A 16407-nucleotide genomic window follows, 5' to 3' on the forward strand; every position below is an offset into this window, starting at 1 on the left:
TCTGTGAGTTCGAGACCAGCCTGGTCTACAGAGCTAGTTCCAGAACAGGCTCCAAAGCCGCAGAGAAACCCTGTCTCGAAAAACCAAAAAAAAAAAAGCATTTTAAAAAATACGAATACAGGAGCATAAGCACTAAAAGAACAGAAATACACATGAAAAAAGCAATGGATACTTTGCTACTGACAGAACTTCTGATGATTTATTGACCAAAAGAAGTTTTTCAATTTTCTAATTCAGAAATAATTAAGATTAATGGGTTTAATATATTTATAGTCTAAAATTTCACATTTATTATCATTTTCTAGTCTTAAGCTACATGTTCTCAACAGCCCTCCAAGTATTCACTAAAATACAATTTGAAACTTCAACATAGGGTAACAAGAAAAAGTTTCCTTACAAAATCAAAACTACAAGTCAAATATGGTAGAAGAGCCCTGTGATCCCAGCTCTTCATCAGCATAATGAGGTCACGGCCAGTGTGGACTACCTGGTGAGATCCTGTCTCTGTAATAATAGTGATGAGGAGGAGAAGGATTTTAAATGAAAACCAAATACAGAGAGAGTAAAAGACAGAAGCCAGCCTCAAGGCCCTTTACTCTGTAGGATAAGAGAAAACTCCAGAAATCTAACACCCGCTGTGAGACATCTGTGCAGCACACAAAGACAGATATACAGCCTGGAGTCCACCATCAAGCCAAACAGAAGGGAAATACTGGGGTCTCAAAGACACCCATTAATGATGTTGAACCAATGGTCCAAGGAAAGCAGACTAAAGGAATACTGGTTCTGAGAACTAAAAACAAATAATGTAGAAGAGAAAAATGAATGGCAAGTATAAATGACAAGATCAGAAATAAGGATTTAGACAACAGAAAGGTCTAATGTATGCACACTAGACAGGAAAAGGCTAGTTCTTTAATGGGGGGATAAGGAAGTGCAACAGGGTTTCTCTGTGTAGCCTTGGCTGTCCTGGAACTCGCACTGTAGACCAGGCTGAGCTCGAACTCACAAAGATCCAACTGCCTCTGCCTCCTAATTCCTGGGATCAAAGCCATACATCACCACTATTTTAAGGGTAAATGGCTGAAATTTTCAGGAAAAAAAAATGGCTGAAACAAATTATAGAAAGAACTTAAAACAATCTCTTAAGAAATAAATTCTATCAATACATTAGAAAAATACTCGCTATAAACAACCAAGAAAGATAGATATCCTAAAAGGAATGTGCTTTAGATGAAGGTCAAACCTCAGAAACAGTGAAAGAAAAGATATGAAGGACATGCTAAAAAAAAATCTCTAAAAAACATACCATCTGTATGCTATCCTCCTTTCGAAAGCAAAGGCAAATAAAACTTATCGCAAGAATTAGACACAGAAGGATATTTATCATCAACGAAACCTAAAGTATTTGAAGGAAATACTTGAAGCAATATCTAACCTATACAGTCAAAAAGAAAATGATACAATTAAAATATCTCTCAAATCAGCATTTAAATTGGTAAATGATGTTCAAGTATTCTTTAACTCAAGAGAAAACTAAAGATTACTACTTATTTCTTTCCCTTTTTAACAGCATGCATATGGAATTAAAATAAATTCTGGTCTATTATAAAATCAGAAGAAAATCAAATAGTAATAAAGAAAAATGAAATGAGAAATCAAAAATCTATACAAAATAAGTCTAGAGGAGAGGAGGCATAAGAACATGGAGAAATAAGAAGAGCAGGAGTGTAAATGGGGCAAAATAAAAATTCAAGAGCAAATGTAAGATAGAAATTCCAAAGTATTTTAAAAATCAATACAAAAAAGAAAAAAAAACTACCAGGTAAAAAGAAAGATTATCAAACTCTAAAGAAACACATTGCTAGCTTGTGATAGGTATGTCCAGTTACAAACATCAACATGAGCAAATCTAAGAAAACAGAACCTTCAGACGGTAAATCCACTTAAATAAATAAAGCTTGGGCAAAAAAAAAAAAAAAATCTATGGATTAATGGCCTTATTAGTAAAGGAGCTTGCAGAAAATCCTGAATCTGTTCCCCAAAAAGTGGCTAGAGAATACTAACTCCAAAGAGCTGTCACTGACCATCACACATGTGACTGTGTATACACACGCACCTGCTTGCGTACACACACACACACACACACACACACATACACACACACAAAGCACAAGGACGGAAATACATTTTAAAAAATAAATGAGATAAACCAAGTTATCTGTTACTAAAGAATATGTGAAGAATAAAATTGCATTGGAAAACAAAGGAATGACAAATTCCAACGCTAGGACAGAACTTACCACAGGACAAGGGTATGATTTTTTTTTAAAGGGACATGAACATTTGAAGGTCTCAATATTCCATAAGTCATCCCTGTCGGTAGGTGGCTTACTACAACTACAACCATTTCTTTAAATCTTTTAATATATTATTTAAAAAAATAAAAAACAGGCCAAAGTACTAGTAACATCAAAATCTTTCTTCTAAAAACTTCTTCAGATCATGTTCCCAGTGGGCACACGGAATCTAATGCTTGCCACTTGCTTTCAACACTAAAGGCACATGCTTCATGTTGTCAAGCCAAGACTGTTGACAAACTAGACTATAGAGTTGATACTCAATACACTAAATGCAGACACTTTTGCTCCTTTGGGTGTGGACTTCTTTCCCTGCATAATCCACTGAAACAATTTTGTCAAAGCTTTATTTATCAATTCTATCAAACTTACCTTCAAGATAGCCTAAGAATTTGTTTATAAAAGATGAGAAAATAACTCTTATGAAACTAAAAAGGGAATACATATACACACACACCAAAAAAAAAAATATTGCCTAAAATCAGAAAACAGAAATTTGTTATATTGAATTTCAGGAGACAGAAATTTTGCCCCTGGCAGGTACATCAAACTTCGAAAACAAAGATACATTCTATAACTAATTTGGCATATGCATAAGTGGGTAAGAACTATAAATGCTTGAAATCAATCATAATGATGTTAGTGTCTACCTGTTTCTGCTTTTATCCAATGCATTCAATCACTCAAACATAACTATTGGCTGTGTCAAGATTCACTAAAAGTTATATTTGGTAATTCGAAAAAGTTAATCTTTTCACCAGTGTTCAAAACTAGCTACAAACTGTCACAGAGAATAATGAATAATCAATGAACCTCCTCAAACAGAAGAACTTTATAATCTTGACATCAAATCTTTATTTAAAAAAAGAAAAGAAAAAGAAGAAGAAGCTGGTCTTTAACACCTGGCTCTCACATACGGTCCAAAGTACTAGTGACATCAAAATCTTTCTTCTAAAAACTTCTTCAGATCATGTTCCCAGTGGGTTATCACCTAGAGAGTTATTTTCTCTAGGTGATGGAAGACTAGCATGGCTCATGCTAAGCAGGCAGCTAAAGAACTTGATGAACTGTTCCGAGAACACCCCATAGCCAGAGGCTGGGGGAGGCACGTCATAATAGGAGAGCAGGAAAGTTAGTTTTCCCTAAGTTTGGTTTAAATAAGTTCTGATCCTGAAGCAATATTATAGAACAGTCACTGATCAGTTTACTGAGTTTCATCCACAGCACTCACAAATATTAAATACTTTATGGAGACAACATGAAACACGTTTAATACCAGAACTTAGGAGCCCAAGGCAGAAGGATTCCAAGCTCCAAGATAGATAGACCCCATCTAAACAAACAAGAAAAAACTACCAGCATGACAGTAAAACAGTGATATCCAGTTGGTGGTCTCATACGTCTAATGATCAGAAATGCTTAGCCAGATAAGTCACATGCTATATGCACAGAAGCAAACCTGAAAAACTAGAGAGACATCATAAGAGAAAAGACCAAAGAGTTGATCATAGGCACAGTGCCAAGATTTTCAAGCTATTCTTCTAGTGAAACACTGGAAGAACAAGTATTCGAAAAACTTCTCTTCAGAAATAATTGTTCTGACAAGAATTTCTATTCTTATCAGTTAAAAGGACTTCATGGAAACAATAAATTACCATAATACTTTACAAAATCTCTTTGCCTAGGGGAGAAGATTCTACAAGTATTTGGTGGTATTTTAATGATTCTCTTTAAATAAGAATACAGGAAAAAAAGAATACACAACATCATTTCTCAGTATTTTGAGATAACATTTCAACAAGTTATTCATGCCATCATCCTACACATGGATTTATATTAAACCTTTCCCCTTTGTCTCATCTTTTATCAACAGTGTCTACTTCAAAAGGAGGAGGGAAGAGGCTTCTGATGGGAAGAGGCTGCACTTCACCAGCGACTTCTTCATGCTGGACTTCTATACTAGAAAAAATTACAAATATCCCAGTGCCGTGTCTGCCAGGATAAGCAGAAATGCATGGAGTTGTCACCCATTTTACCTCAAAACACCCTTTGCTCCAATTAAGTTACAAAGAAACATGGTTTTCTTTCCTAAACCAAACCCTAAATATAACACTTGGGGGGGAAGTAGCATTGTAATAACTATTTCTGTATGTGTGTCTGTGCATCTGTTTATACATCTACGTAGGTATGTTTGCACAGGCATGTGGATTCCACAGTGTAGAGCAAATGTCTCACCCAGCACTCTCCACCATATTTGCTGAGACAGGGTCTCTCACTGAACCCAAGCCATGTCACTCTGTCTAAACGGCTTGGCCAGATAGTCACAGATCCTCCTGGATCTGCATCCTCAGTGCCAGGATTACAGCTACGCACCCCCACACCCCACTTGTTACATGAGCACTGGGGATACAAACTCGGGTTCCCAGATTTGTATGCCAACACTTTATCCAACTGTGCCATCTCCCCAGGCATAAATATTCTTAAATTAATATAGTTTACAAGGATAAATTAAGCTGGAAACACAAGTTGCTCTTTTATAAATATATCTATGAAATTCTTTAAGTTAAATCTCTTACTAATAAAAGGCAAGGCAAGATTAAAAAAAAAAGCGGAAATTAAAACTTCTTTGTTTCCATCCACATTCTTTCTTGCCTTTCTCAAGTGTTATAGAACGTGAACTGGTGAAGAGTTAGCACGCAGAAAAGCAGCCTTCAGCTTTCATCCATATGGAGCCACAGTCTAAGAAACACACTACAAGTGAAAATTCATAAAATTTAAAACTAGCAAAGATTTTGTTCTTGTGGTTTACACTAATTCACTTCCATGTCTTAGAACCTAAGTCTTTTGTTTTAAGTACTTCTATAGTCAAAGACTTTTCATCTTATATGCAAGCTTGGAAATATCCAAAAAAGTACTCTTCACAGAGAATATTCACAGCAGTATGTTTTCCAAAACAACCAACAACTGCACTAACCAATCACAGCTTTCCGAAGATTTACAGATACTACAGACATATACACATATACATGTATTCTATCCAAAAACAACCATTCCTTAAACAACAAAAAGCCAACATCCAAATTTCTCAGATTTTCTTACTCACTACTCAAATATTGAATGACAATTTATGCTTAAATTTCTTCAAGAATATCCTGGTTAAAACATCAACCTAATTCAGAGTTAGTGTAAAGCTTCTATGAAAATTGAATTCTATCCTATAAAGTATCAAAATTAATACTTCAAATAACATCCTTTGTTTTTAAATAACATGATTTTGTTTTGTGTTTTAACAAATACCTCCTACATTCCAATAATCTGGCAATTTTAAATGAGATCAGTTTATCATCATTACTTTATCTTTTTATTTTTCACACATGGCATGAAATTTTTCTCAAAGGCATGAAAATGTAGCCCAATCTGAAACACTGTGAAATTGATTTATAGAAAATCATATGGTATTGATATCACATAAACGATACCAGTTTAATTTGGGTTTAACATGGGTTTTGTTGTTTTGTTTCTTGTTTGTTAAGTCTAAAATTTTAACTTTAATGTGTACTCTATGTTCTTTTATTTGTTAAATACAGCAACATTAATCTATGATCTTCTACATAAGACAACGTTTTTTAAAAGCGGGAACAAAGAAACAAGTGGTAGGCCTTGTTATAATATATAAGAATCATCAAGCATTTTAACAATATGAAAATTGAAAGTAAAACATAATTGTATTAAAGTGATAGATTTTTATAAAAATATGTTTTAAAGAATTTCATAAAACAGCTTTAAGTCCATGTGTTATGTTTTACTCAGTAATAAAAACAAAGGTCCATTGAGATTGATTCTTCATCAATTTTGTTTAATTTCAATTTTTAAATAATCTTTTTTTATTTTTGAGACTATAGTATTATTGCATCACATCTTCCTTCCCTTTAATTCCTCCAAGACCTCCTATGTCCAACCCCTTGTCCTCTTTCAAATTCATGGCTTCTTTTTCGTTTGTTTTATTTACAACGTGTGGGAGTGTGCATGTGTATGTATGTGTGTAATCCTAAATACATAATTCATCCAGCTTAGTCTCTATAATGTTATTGTATGTATATGTTTTGAAGACCATTTGGTATTGGGTTTTTATTTTGAGAAACTGATAATGTATACTAGCTATTTGCAGATGGAGTAAATATAAATGAAAGAATAGAGATATCCATTTAATTATGTAACATGCCACGGTGACAACCAGGGGATGCATTACCTCACAGGATTACTGGTCAATGATACTCGCAGTGACTCCAGATAAGTGGAAAGTCTCTCGTCAGTATACCCCATTTTCAGCTCATGGATAAATTCCTGAGGTGAGATCTGTCGGCTACTTCTAAGACTTCCCTGTAAAACAAATCAAAAAAAAAATTGTTTTTTAATTTATGCTACAATAAAGATTATCTATAACGGATAAAATTCATCATAGTAATAACTAACAAAATTACTGTTTTGAGGTGAAATGTTCTAACAAAAATCTATAAACTCATAATTGGTTTTATTAACAAATGCTATTAAAAATTACACTAAATGTTTTGATAATGAAAAATGATTACTTTTTCAAATGTAAGATGGAGAATTCAAATATTAAGACTCAACTTAAACAAATGAACTTACTGAACAAGACCTTGAGTATACAGGAAGAGCCATTAGTCATTGGTTCATTCAGTTGCCATTGCAAGTGTAATTTTTGGCACATGAACACACACACATGCATATACAAACATACACAGACACCGATGCATGGATACTTTCAGACAAAAACACAAGCATATACAAAAAGAAATAAAAAAGAATATTCAGTTGATAACAAAAGACAGACAATAAATTGGTAGAGTACCACTGTACTCTTAATTTTCCAACGGAGATTTCAATAGGACCTAGTTTATATAAGCTATGGAATAGAAAAAATGGAATTCCTTGGTTATTTGAAAAACATTAAATTCTCAGTAGACGCAAGCATATCAGTACAGTTTTAATTTCGAGAACCTAGCACACCTTTGGGCACAACCCCCAGTATCATCAAACACACACACATAGTAAGTTTGTTAGTGAGAAAGATAAACAAAATGTAGAAATATTCATAGTATGAAACATACAATTTTAAACACGGCAGCCAATGAGTGCCTCACAGGTAGGAATTCAAAGGCTTCTGTCATGCCTGCTTGAATTAACATCTAAGGAAACAAGACAGCTAAGCTGGCAGGTATTTTTTTAAAAGTGACAGAAGGGGCTGAGAGCTTCACAGGCCATAGAAATCACATGGACATATAACCCAAGATCAAAAGCAAAGACCAGTTCAGAAGGTATGCATGTGTCCCAGTTGGGAAATGAGGAAGACATCAGGGAACAATAAAGAAAGCTCTTAAAGTATACCTATTTAGAGACTAGATGTACAAAGGAAAGAAGTCGAACACGTTCAAAACCGGATTAAAAATCTAGCCCTTCTTTTATTCATTCCTTTTCCTTTAATAATTGCCAAAACATTATGCAAGAAAAGAGAAATGGCAATGCAAAACAAGTCAGTATTGGGGAAACTGTTTTTATTGATGGTGATATCAAAGTGGTTATTTAAAGTCAACGTCAAAATCTCAAAAGAATTGAAAATGACACAATAAAGCTTATAAGGCAACTGAAATAGTAATAAACATCTCACTTCGCCCACTGATAGCATTAAGAATAATTTGTTTAATGCAACACTTATGTTTGTTAAGTTGCCAAAATATTGTTTTCTTTATTACAGAAAACTGAGAAAAAAAGACAAGCAAAAGGGAGGAAGAAATAACAAAATGAGTCCCATTCATCAGTATATCTAAGCAAAGTGTGCGCGCGCGCATGTGTGTGTGTGTGTGCGCGCGTGTGTGTGTGCGCGCGCGTGTGTGTGCTGGTATAGAATATTTATGCACTTTTTATTCAAAATGTGTACTTTAATTCCAAAAGAATCCATTCATTACAGATTTCTTTAATAACTAGAAAATATTTTAGAAATACATCCCAAATAAATTAATAGGTCCTCAAGACTATGCTTTCTCTAATCCCCAGACCATTAATATTTCTTTCCTAACATCTGTCTTTTGGTTTACAGGCTGCTTATAACTTCTTGATATCATGAACCTTTCATTTGTTGTACATATTACCAGGCCAATATGTGTACCAAGGACTTATCAGTAGAGTTCAAGCTTTATTGGCAAAATAAATCATGATTCTGACAGAATCAACAAGTTAACTCAGCGGAACCAAAAGATGCCATTTTGGACAAAGAACAAATTGAACCCATGTTCTATGGAGATTCTTCATGAAAATTCTTAAAATTATGTGTTCAGATATCCAAAGATAACATTATTAGTCCACTTTAACAACATTGAATAGATTTCATCTGCTTGTCTTCATAAACTATTCCAGTTACTTCCACTCCATAGTAATCATACTAGATGCTTCCTGTTTGAAGCTGACAAAAAGGGAGCATGTCTCCTCTTCCATTCACTAGCACCATGGTAGCAGAGGTTCCAGCTAATTAACTGAGCAAGAATTCTAATAGATACGTAGGTGGAAAAGAAGTCACATCAAATTCCAATGTCATGATCACCTACATAAATTTATCAGCATCATAATCAAAGCTCAACATATTAAAATAAAAATTGCAAAACATTGCAAAACACTGAAAGTGGGCATTTAAAGTACTTTTGAAACATCATAAGGGCATCAAAAGGCAAAGTAACAAAAAAATAACAAATGAAAGAAAAGAACTAAGAAGTACAAAGCAATAGCAAAAAATTGAGGGAAACGTAAATAGAGATATAACAGTGTATTCCTAGATGCCAAGTATAAGCAAGGGCACAGTGAAACCACCAAGCAGGACCAATCCATGGGTAGAAAGAAAGGTTTACTGGGGTTCAAACTGCCAAGGCTATCCAGCAGAAAAGGAAGCAGATTTTATATGACAGCAGGGTGTCATCTTTGAACTGATAAAGGCTGTTTATCTGTTTAGACATTTAGGACATTATCACCAGTACTGCCAATTGAGGGGGTAGGGTACTTTGGACCTAACACCTAGATTTAGCTTTAAAAAAATCCACTGAGCAAAATAACTGCATCATAAGATGTGGCTGGGGTAGGCAGGAGAGAACTAAAGGCAGCCCTGGGTTTCTAGCTTACCCAGCAACACCTCTGATACCATGCCATGCGGCTGGGATGGGCTCCAAGGAGAAAACACTGGCCCCCTGGCGCCTTACAGCACCAGGCAGACAGATACTACTATGGTGAGCAAATACGTGGTGTGATACAAAATAGACACACACAGAATGGTTCCCGTTCTGTGGACAGAAGAATACATCTGAAGAGGTGAAAGAGAGGCTAAGACTGAGGAAAGTGGCTTCCGTCTGGACCTGGGCTGTTGCGGGGGCCCATGTCTGAGTTCAGGGCTCTGACACAGCTGTGGTCTCTGCAGATCACACCAAAGGCCGAGAGGATAGAGCTGTACAGATTTGACCACACCCTTCCCTGGCCGGAACACTGGAGAAAATTGATCCTGCCCCTCATCAGCTGAAGCACTCAGGAGAGAGGGTCATACAGCTCACCTGGGCAAGACTAGAGAGCTGGCCCAGATGGTCCGGGTATGGGAATGCTGACTCTAAGGAGTGAAAGCGGAACTGGCCACTCCCTTAATCATTGCTGCTGGGTGAACCAGCCAGGGCAATGCTGGAGAGCTCACCCTGGTGGTGAAGACAGGGGAGAGCTGGCAGACTGACCAACACTGCAACTATCCAGCCCACACCAACATCCACTCCATCTAATATCTACGTGAAGGGGCTGGTCCTGCAGACCCAAAGCTGCAGGACCTCCATGACATATGGCAACGTTAGGATATCCAAGAGTCCTAGTAAAGACCCAACATAGATAGTGTAGAAAAAACCACAGGTCTGAAACCAGACCAATGACTCCGCAATGAACACTTGCAAGTAAAGATATATGGACAAAGAAGTTTACTGTGTGACTCACTGTGTCTCACAACAGCTTTCTTAATGACATTTTCCCTTTGTTTTCTTTTTTCCTTTTTTCTTAAAAATTTTATTTTATCGGGGGGAGGGTGCATTGCAAAGGCAGAGGGCAGATACCAACAGACAGGAAATGAATGGTATCAAGATGCCTTATGTGAAAGACACAAAGAATGAACAAAACACTTAAAAAAATGACAAATTAAATTCACTAAGAAGACACTCTCCCAGGAATAATAAACATACTGAGAAAAATACTGCCAAAATTGCAGGCAGTTTTTATCAAAATAGAATAAAAAGCTCATTTTCTTATTTACGGATCAGTTCCAAAGATCACAGGATAACAAAGTGAAACACTGGGTGGAGCATCTCTGTGGGAAAGTCATTAAAGACAATGGTACTGGTATTACAGGAAGGAAAATCAATGGGCTAAATATCCAAACCTTGGTAAATGTTACCATCCTGTGTGACACACTCTGCAAGGCAGCAGTCCATTCTGACTAATTCGCAAGTCCTGTGCAAGATGCCTGCATCCACAGAATGATGTGGTTACGATAAAAGGCAACATCGGTGAAGAAGAAGAATTACAAACAGACAGAAAGGAAAATCATCCACATAGGAAATGTGCACATTCAATATAATATATCCTGAAACAAAGTTTTACTTAGAATGAAACATTTTAGAATAAGAAAAGAAAATAAACTAATTGGGATGATAATTTTTAACATGTTCCCTACAAAATAAAAGTATAAAAGAAATAAAACTGAGGAGGAAAAAAATGCGTGAAGAAACATAAACTCCCTTTCACCAAGGTCTTATGTTCCTTTCATTTTGCCTAACTTCAAAGGAAGTAGAGGGTAGATGGAGCATGTGAGGAGGCTTGCTGCTGCATATCTTGAAATCCATTAGCCATGAAGATGAAAATACTTAGAAAGCTTTATCCCCTGTGGTATCAAAACACATTAGTGAGATAAGGATGTCTGCCTGACATCACAAAAATTAGAAGGATATTTATCCCACATAATTTTTAAATCTTTTTTAATCCCTTGGTAAAATGTATTCTAAAATACCAAATGCAGATGGGAAAAAGTACAAAGATTATAGCTGTCATCTTCCTTATGAAGTATCTTCAAGGGCATAAAAGGCAATATGCATGCCTTATGCATACCTGGACCATTCCTATTTGTCTAAACCAAGTGCTCTCTCCTGCTAAGTGACTATTAAAGGTAATAGTCACCATTTCCTTTGACCTGCCTTGACCAGCTTCTTTTGTTCCTGCCTTTCATCTCAGCTCAGACATACAGCAAATTCACTATCCTAGACCATTTCTTTGTATAATAAGTCAGAATACCGTGTCTATGACAAAATAGACATACACAGTTACCAGGGGAGAGAATGGATGACGCAGCCTACTACCTTTGAGAAGCAAATGAGTGATTCTTATGAAACTTAGAAGAACCTATCATTTAATGTTCGACTTTATTTTAAAAATAATAAAAGCAAAATACATGGTCTAGATATATACTAACTCCTCAGGAAAAGGATACCTGGGAATATCAGCACGAACTCATCCCTAACCTCTGTGAAATTAACACTGCCCAATATGGTAGTTTCTAGAATGATTGTTGTCTAAATGACCTGCAATATCACATTCCTAAACACTTCTATGATTGCTGCTCACTCATAGCCAAATTAAAACATCGCTGAATCCTAAGTGATAAGAACCAAAATCCATCATGTAGCATCTACTATTGTAACTAATACCTTAGTCTTTTAATTTTCTTTGTCTATAATGAGTGTCAACTTTTAAAATATAAATATCAAAAACATATAGGCACTAGAGGTTATCAAAATAAAAATTTGTATGACCAGTAAGAGACTGAGGTGAAGTTCATTATTAGAATAGAGCTCTCTTTGCCATTTACTTTGTAATTTAAAGCAGTAAAACTGAAGGGGGGAACAAAACAGAAAATGGCCACCAATATCAGAAGAATATTTGTAACGTCAAATCCTTCAGTGTCCTACATAAATATATTTATCTACCTCTGCAACTTTTAAGTCCATAACCATAAATTAACTACCTCTGTACCTTCAGTCTTACACTCTCTTAATTCCTGGTACCAAACCAGGTAATAAGCTTTGTGAGAAGCAAGATGGAGGGAGAAAAAATAAAAACAAGAATAATTTTTGAAGAATCACCACAGTTCAAAGCAAGGGTAATAAACCCATTGCTGCCAAGAGGATAACTACAAGCTGACTACTATCATATACACAATTATTCAAGTGCATTGCCACAATTGTCCTGAATTTTTAAATGATTTCAACAGTGTCTAATGTCACTGACCACAGAAACACTAAGCTGTCGCTGCAGCATGAATTACTTGTTTTTGGAACATCTAGCACTCAAATCAAGTTGTAGGAGCAATAAAATCTGTTAACCTCAGATGATTTTATACAGACTCGAAGCAGAAACATAAAAGCTACAAAGTACTAGAGACAGGTTCACCAACCACCCAAACTACGGCCTTCTCCTTAAAGGGCTCTCTTTTAAACTAAACATAAAATAAGCACCATTGTAAACTAAATTGCTGTCTACAATTCTGAAAGACTGTTTACCTGTACATTGAAAACTGTACATGCTAAGGCTGGAGAGGGCTCACAGTTAAGAGTACATACTGCTCTGGCAGAGAAGCTTTTTTCAGTTACAGTACCGACATCAGGTGGCTCACAGCAGATAGTTGCACTCATGCACACATGAAATACTGATGCACAATGATGAACACTACATGATGAAAATTAGTTAAAATAAATCTTTAAAAAGAGCATAGAGTGAAGGTTTAGAATTGCCAATTAAAAGTTATAAAGTAATAAAAAAAAGTTCTCCTTTTTGCTTCTAAATACTCCACAAAGAAAAAAGGTTTCTTTAAGCCTAAGAAACCAATAGTAGTTTTAGATAATTATATATTAATTTAAAAGAAATAAAAAATCCAACACACTTTATTTGTTCATTATTATTATTATTATGGGATATCATAAAAGAACCTCAATTCTACATTGGCCATTACCTTTAGTAATACACCTTATTTCTCCCCCTTTCTTTTCTTATATGTGTATGTTTCTTGATGTGTGTGCATGTGTTTGGGTATTCACATGAATCTGGTAAAGTCCACATGTGTGCACATGTGCTAAAGTTAAGATCAATATCAGCCAGCATCTTCCTTGATTGTTTTCCATCTTCAATCTGAGTTAGAGCCCCTTGCTTAATGCACTGATTCCATACTCAATCAGGACAGTCTACACTGGGGCCTTTCTGTCTCCATCACCTGTGCACTAGCACAGGGTGACAGCTGTGCTGCCATGATCACTTACGTAGCTTCTATGTGGATGTCGGGGATCTAAACCCCTTTCCTGATCGTCACACATGCATAGGAAATGCCTTGCCTGCTAAGCCATCTCCCCAACCCCGCCCATTTCTTTACATACATATATGCGTACATATATAAATGCGTATGTGCAGAGAGGTGGTCAGAAGAAAACGTGCAGGAGTGACTTCCCTCCTTACACCATGTGAGTTGGTATGATTAAAGTAAAAACATCTTGCAAGGGGCAAGTGTCCTTAAATGCTGACCCATCTTGTAAACTCTCACACTTGCTTTTGTTCTGCTTGAGAGAATATTAAAATACTTTCTCAATGTGTGAGGAAATATTCTTAAGTAAGCAAATATAGAAAAAATGTATGCTAGTTTGCAGAAGAATAAAAAATTACACGAAACTGATACACTTCAAATGAAAAGCCATAAAAAGGGAAAAACAATAGAAAGAATGAAAATTTAGAAAAAAGTCTGAAAATGAAGTAAATTCAAACTGAAGGGACTTCAAGTCAGATTTTAAAAAGTTATTATATTAACAGATTGATGGGTACAATGAATGCTACAGAATTAGACTGCAAATTATCAGTATGAATTTATGGTTCTCTCTGTGTCTGTCCGTGGTTGCAGGCACGCAAACGTGTGTGTGTGTGTGTGTGTGTGTGTGTGTGTGTGTGTGGAGAACGAAGGAGGGAGTAAAGTTAAAGACACATATAGAAAGAGAAATGAAAACAGAAATGTGTGCATACGTACATCTGTTTTCCATATACAGATGTATAATCAAAACTCCAAATCCTCACTCCAAGCATGTGTAAACTCGACTAATAACCTATCAGGTGCTTGCCTCTGGGCTGAACATGAAAAGACTTTTTCCTTGTTATTATTTCTTAAATAATTAAATGTAACAACTAGCTGCATTATTCCTTGGTATCATATGTAATGTATACATGATTGGAATTCATCAGTATGTTACTGATTAGTAACCAATAAAAAGACTACAAGATAAAAGTGGATGCAACAGGTCATTTGCAAACATTGCACCATTTTACACAACTGACTTAAGCATCCCCACATTTTGATGCTCAAGTGAGTACTGATTCCAGTGCCCTGCACAGATAGCATACAGTGCCTGTACATGTGTGTGCATGTGTATCTCATTATTTTAAAAGGCAGACATACACGTATTTCCACGTTCGGCTTGAATACATTTAAGGACATAACATTAAGAGATCAAATCCACAGGTCATAATTTTATTCAATAAGAAATATGAGCTACTTGGAAAACAAGATAATCCTAAAGGATCAAGTGCAAGATAGTAAGAAAGCAAAGGGACAATGGAATCAGAGAGGAGTCATCTGCAGTGAAGTTCTGTGAAGAGAAGAGGGAAACTACTGTTGCAGGGAGGGGCATGGTCATTCTCAGGTAAATAAAAATGTTCTGACCTCATTAGGGCTGACAAGCAGTATAATACGACAAATATACCGAATGCCATTGAATGATGTGTTTGACCATGATGAATATGCTGTGTGAGTTTTAACACAAGAAATAAAATAGCTTAAAAGATTTAAAAAATAGATAGCCCAATCTGCAATCTTAGAAGTCGTTAGAAGCAATCTGGGAGAGGAGAAAGAAAAGGGATATATTGGCATTATCCTACGTTCCTACCTAAAATATTGACAGCATAATGTGCTTCCACAGCAACAGCTCATCAAGTGATATGCTTATTTGTGGATTTTGCAACATGAATATGAACTAAACTTTGAAAACCATTATAAAACTTAATAATTTTTGTTGATTTTACATTATTTCTACAATGGATACTTTTAAATCAAACTATACATAAAACTTTGGTTCCGGTTTAAGTGACCTAAAAGTTAAAACAGAATATCACGTATTTCCCGCTTGAACAATAAAAGGCAAATTTACATGGCATCACATAGGCCACTTCTTTCCACTCGCCATCTTCAGAGTTCTCTTAGAACTATTTAGTTTCAACTGAGCAACAAACTACGACTAAAAGACGTAAAAAGAACCCAAAGATGAGGGTGGAGGAATTGATTAAATAAACATGGATGTTTTAATTTGCCAGCCTCTATTTGATGGTTCAATGAACGATAAAGATCTGCTTGGCACATCTGAGCAGATAGAATAGCACAGTGAAGCTCTTAGTCATTGGTTCATTATCTTCTTTATTATGTTGATTATGTTTATATAAAAGGGAAATCACAACAAAACTTCCTTGGGCATTTACTAAAAGGGGATGGGGGCTGAGAAAACACCAGATGTTGCAGTCTTCAAAATTAGGCAATTTGCTTTCAGTTCCTCCAGGTAATTGTGCAATTATTTGCCTCCATAATTCTGAGCTGTACTTACAAATGTCACTGGTAACGTTGACAGTTGAAGTCTCCCTTTCTTTTTCTTGATCTAAGAATAAATCGCCTGTCTCTTGTACATACACACCACCCTAGAAATCTAATCTGTTCCTATGAGTAAGCACTTAAAAGCCAAGTACACAGGCTGGAGTGATGGCTCAGTGATTAAGAGCAAGGACTATGTGATTAAGAGGACATAAGTTTGATACCGAGCAACCACAGAGATGCTCACAACCATTTGTTTTGTTTTGTTTTTTTATTTTTTAATGGATAAAAAAT

At 35.7% G+C, this 16407-nt stretch overlaps 1 protein-coding gene across 1 annotated transcript in view; it reads right to left on the minus strand.

The window, feature by feature from the left end:
• Nucleotides 1-16407, minus strand: part of Diaph3 (diaphanous related formin 3) — a 447861-nt gene that overhangs the window by 339146 nt on the left and 92308 nt on the right. Inside the window, exon 5 of the mRNA XM_005366057.2 lies at nucleotides 6610-6740. Coding sequence (XP_005366114.1) covers nucleotides 6610-6740 — 131 coding nt within the window. The remainder of the gene's footprint in view (nucleotides 1-6609; nucleotides 6741-16407) is intronic.

This window comes from Microtus ochrogaster, unplaced genomic scaffold, assembly GCF_000317375.1.
Source record: "Microtus ochrogaster isolate Prairie Vole_2 unplaced genomic scaffold, MicOch1.0 UNK6, whole genome shotgun sequence".
In the NCBI taxonomy this organism is placed as follows: Eukaryota; Metazoa; Chordata; class Mammalia; order Rodentia; family Cricetidae; genus Microtus; species Microtus ochrogaster.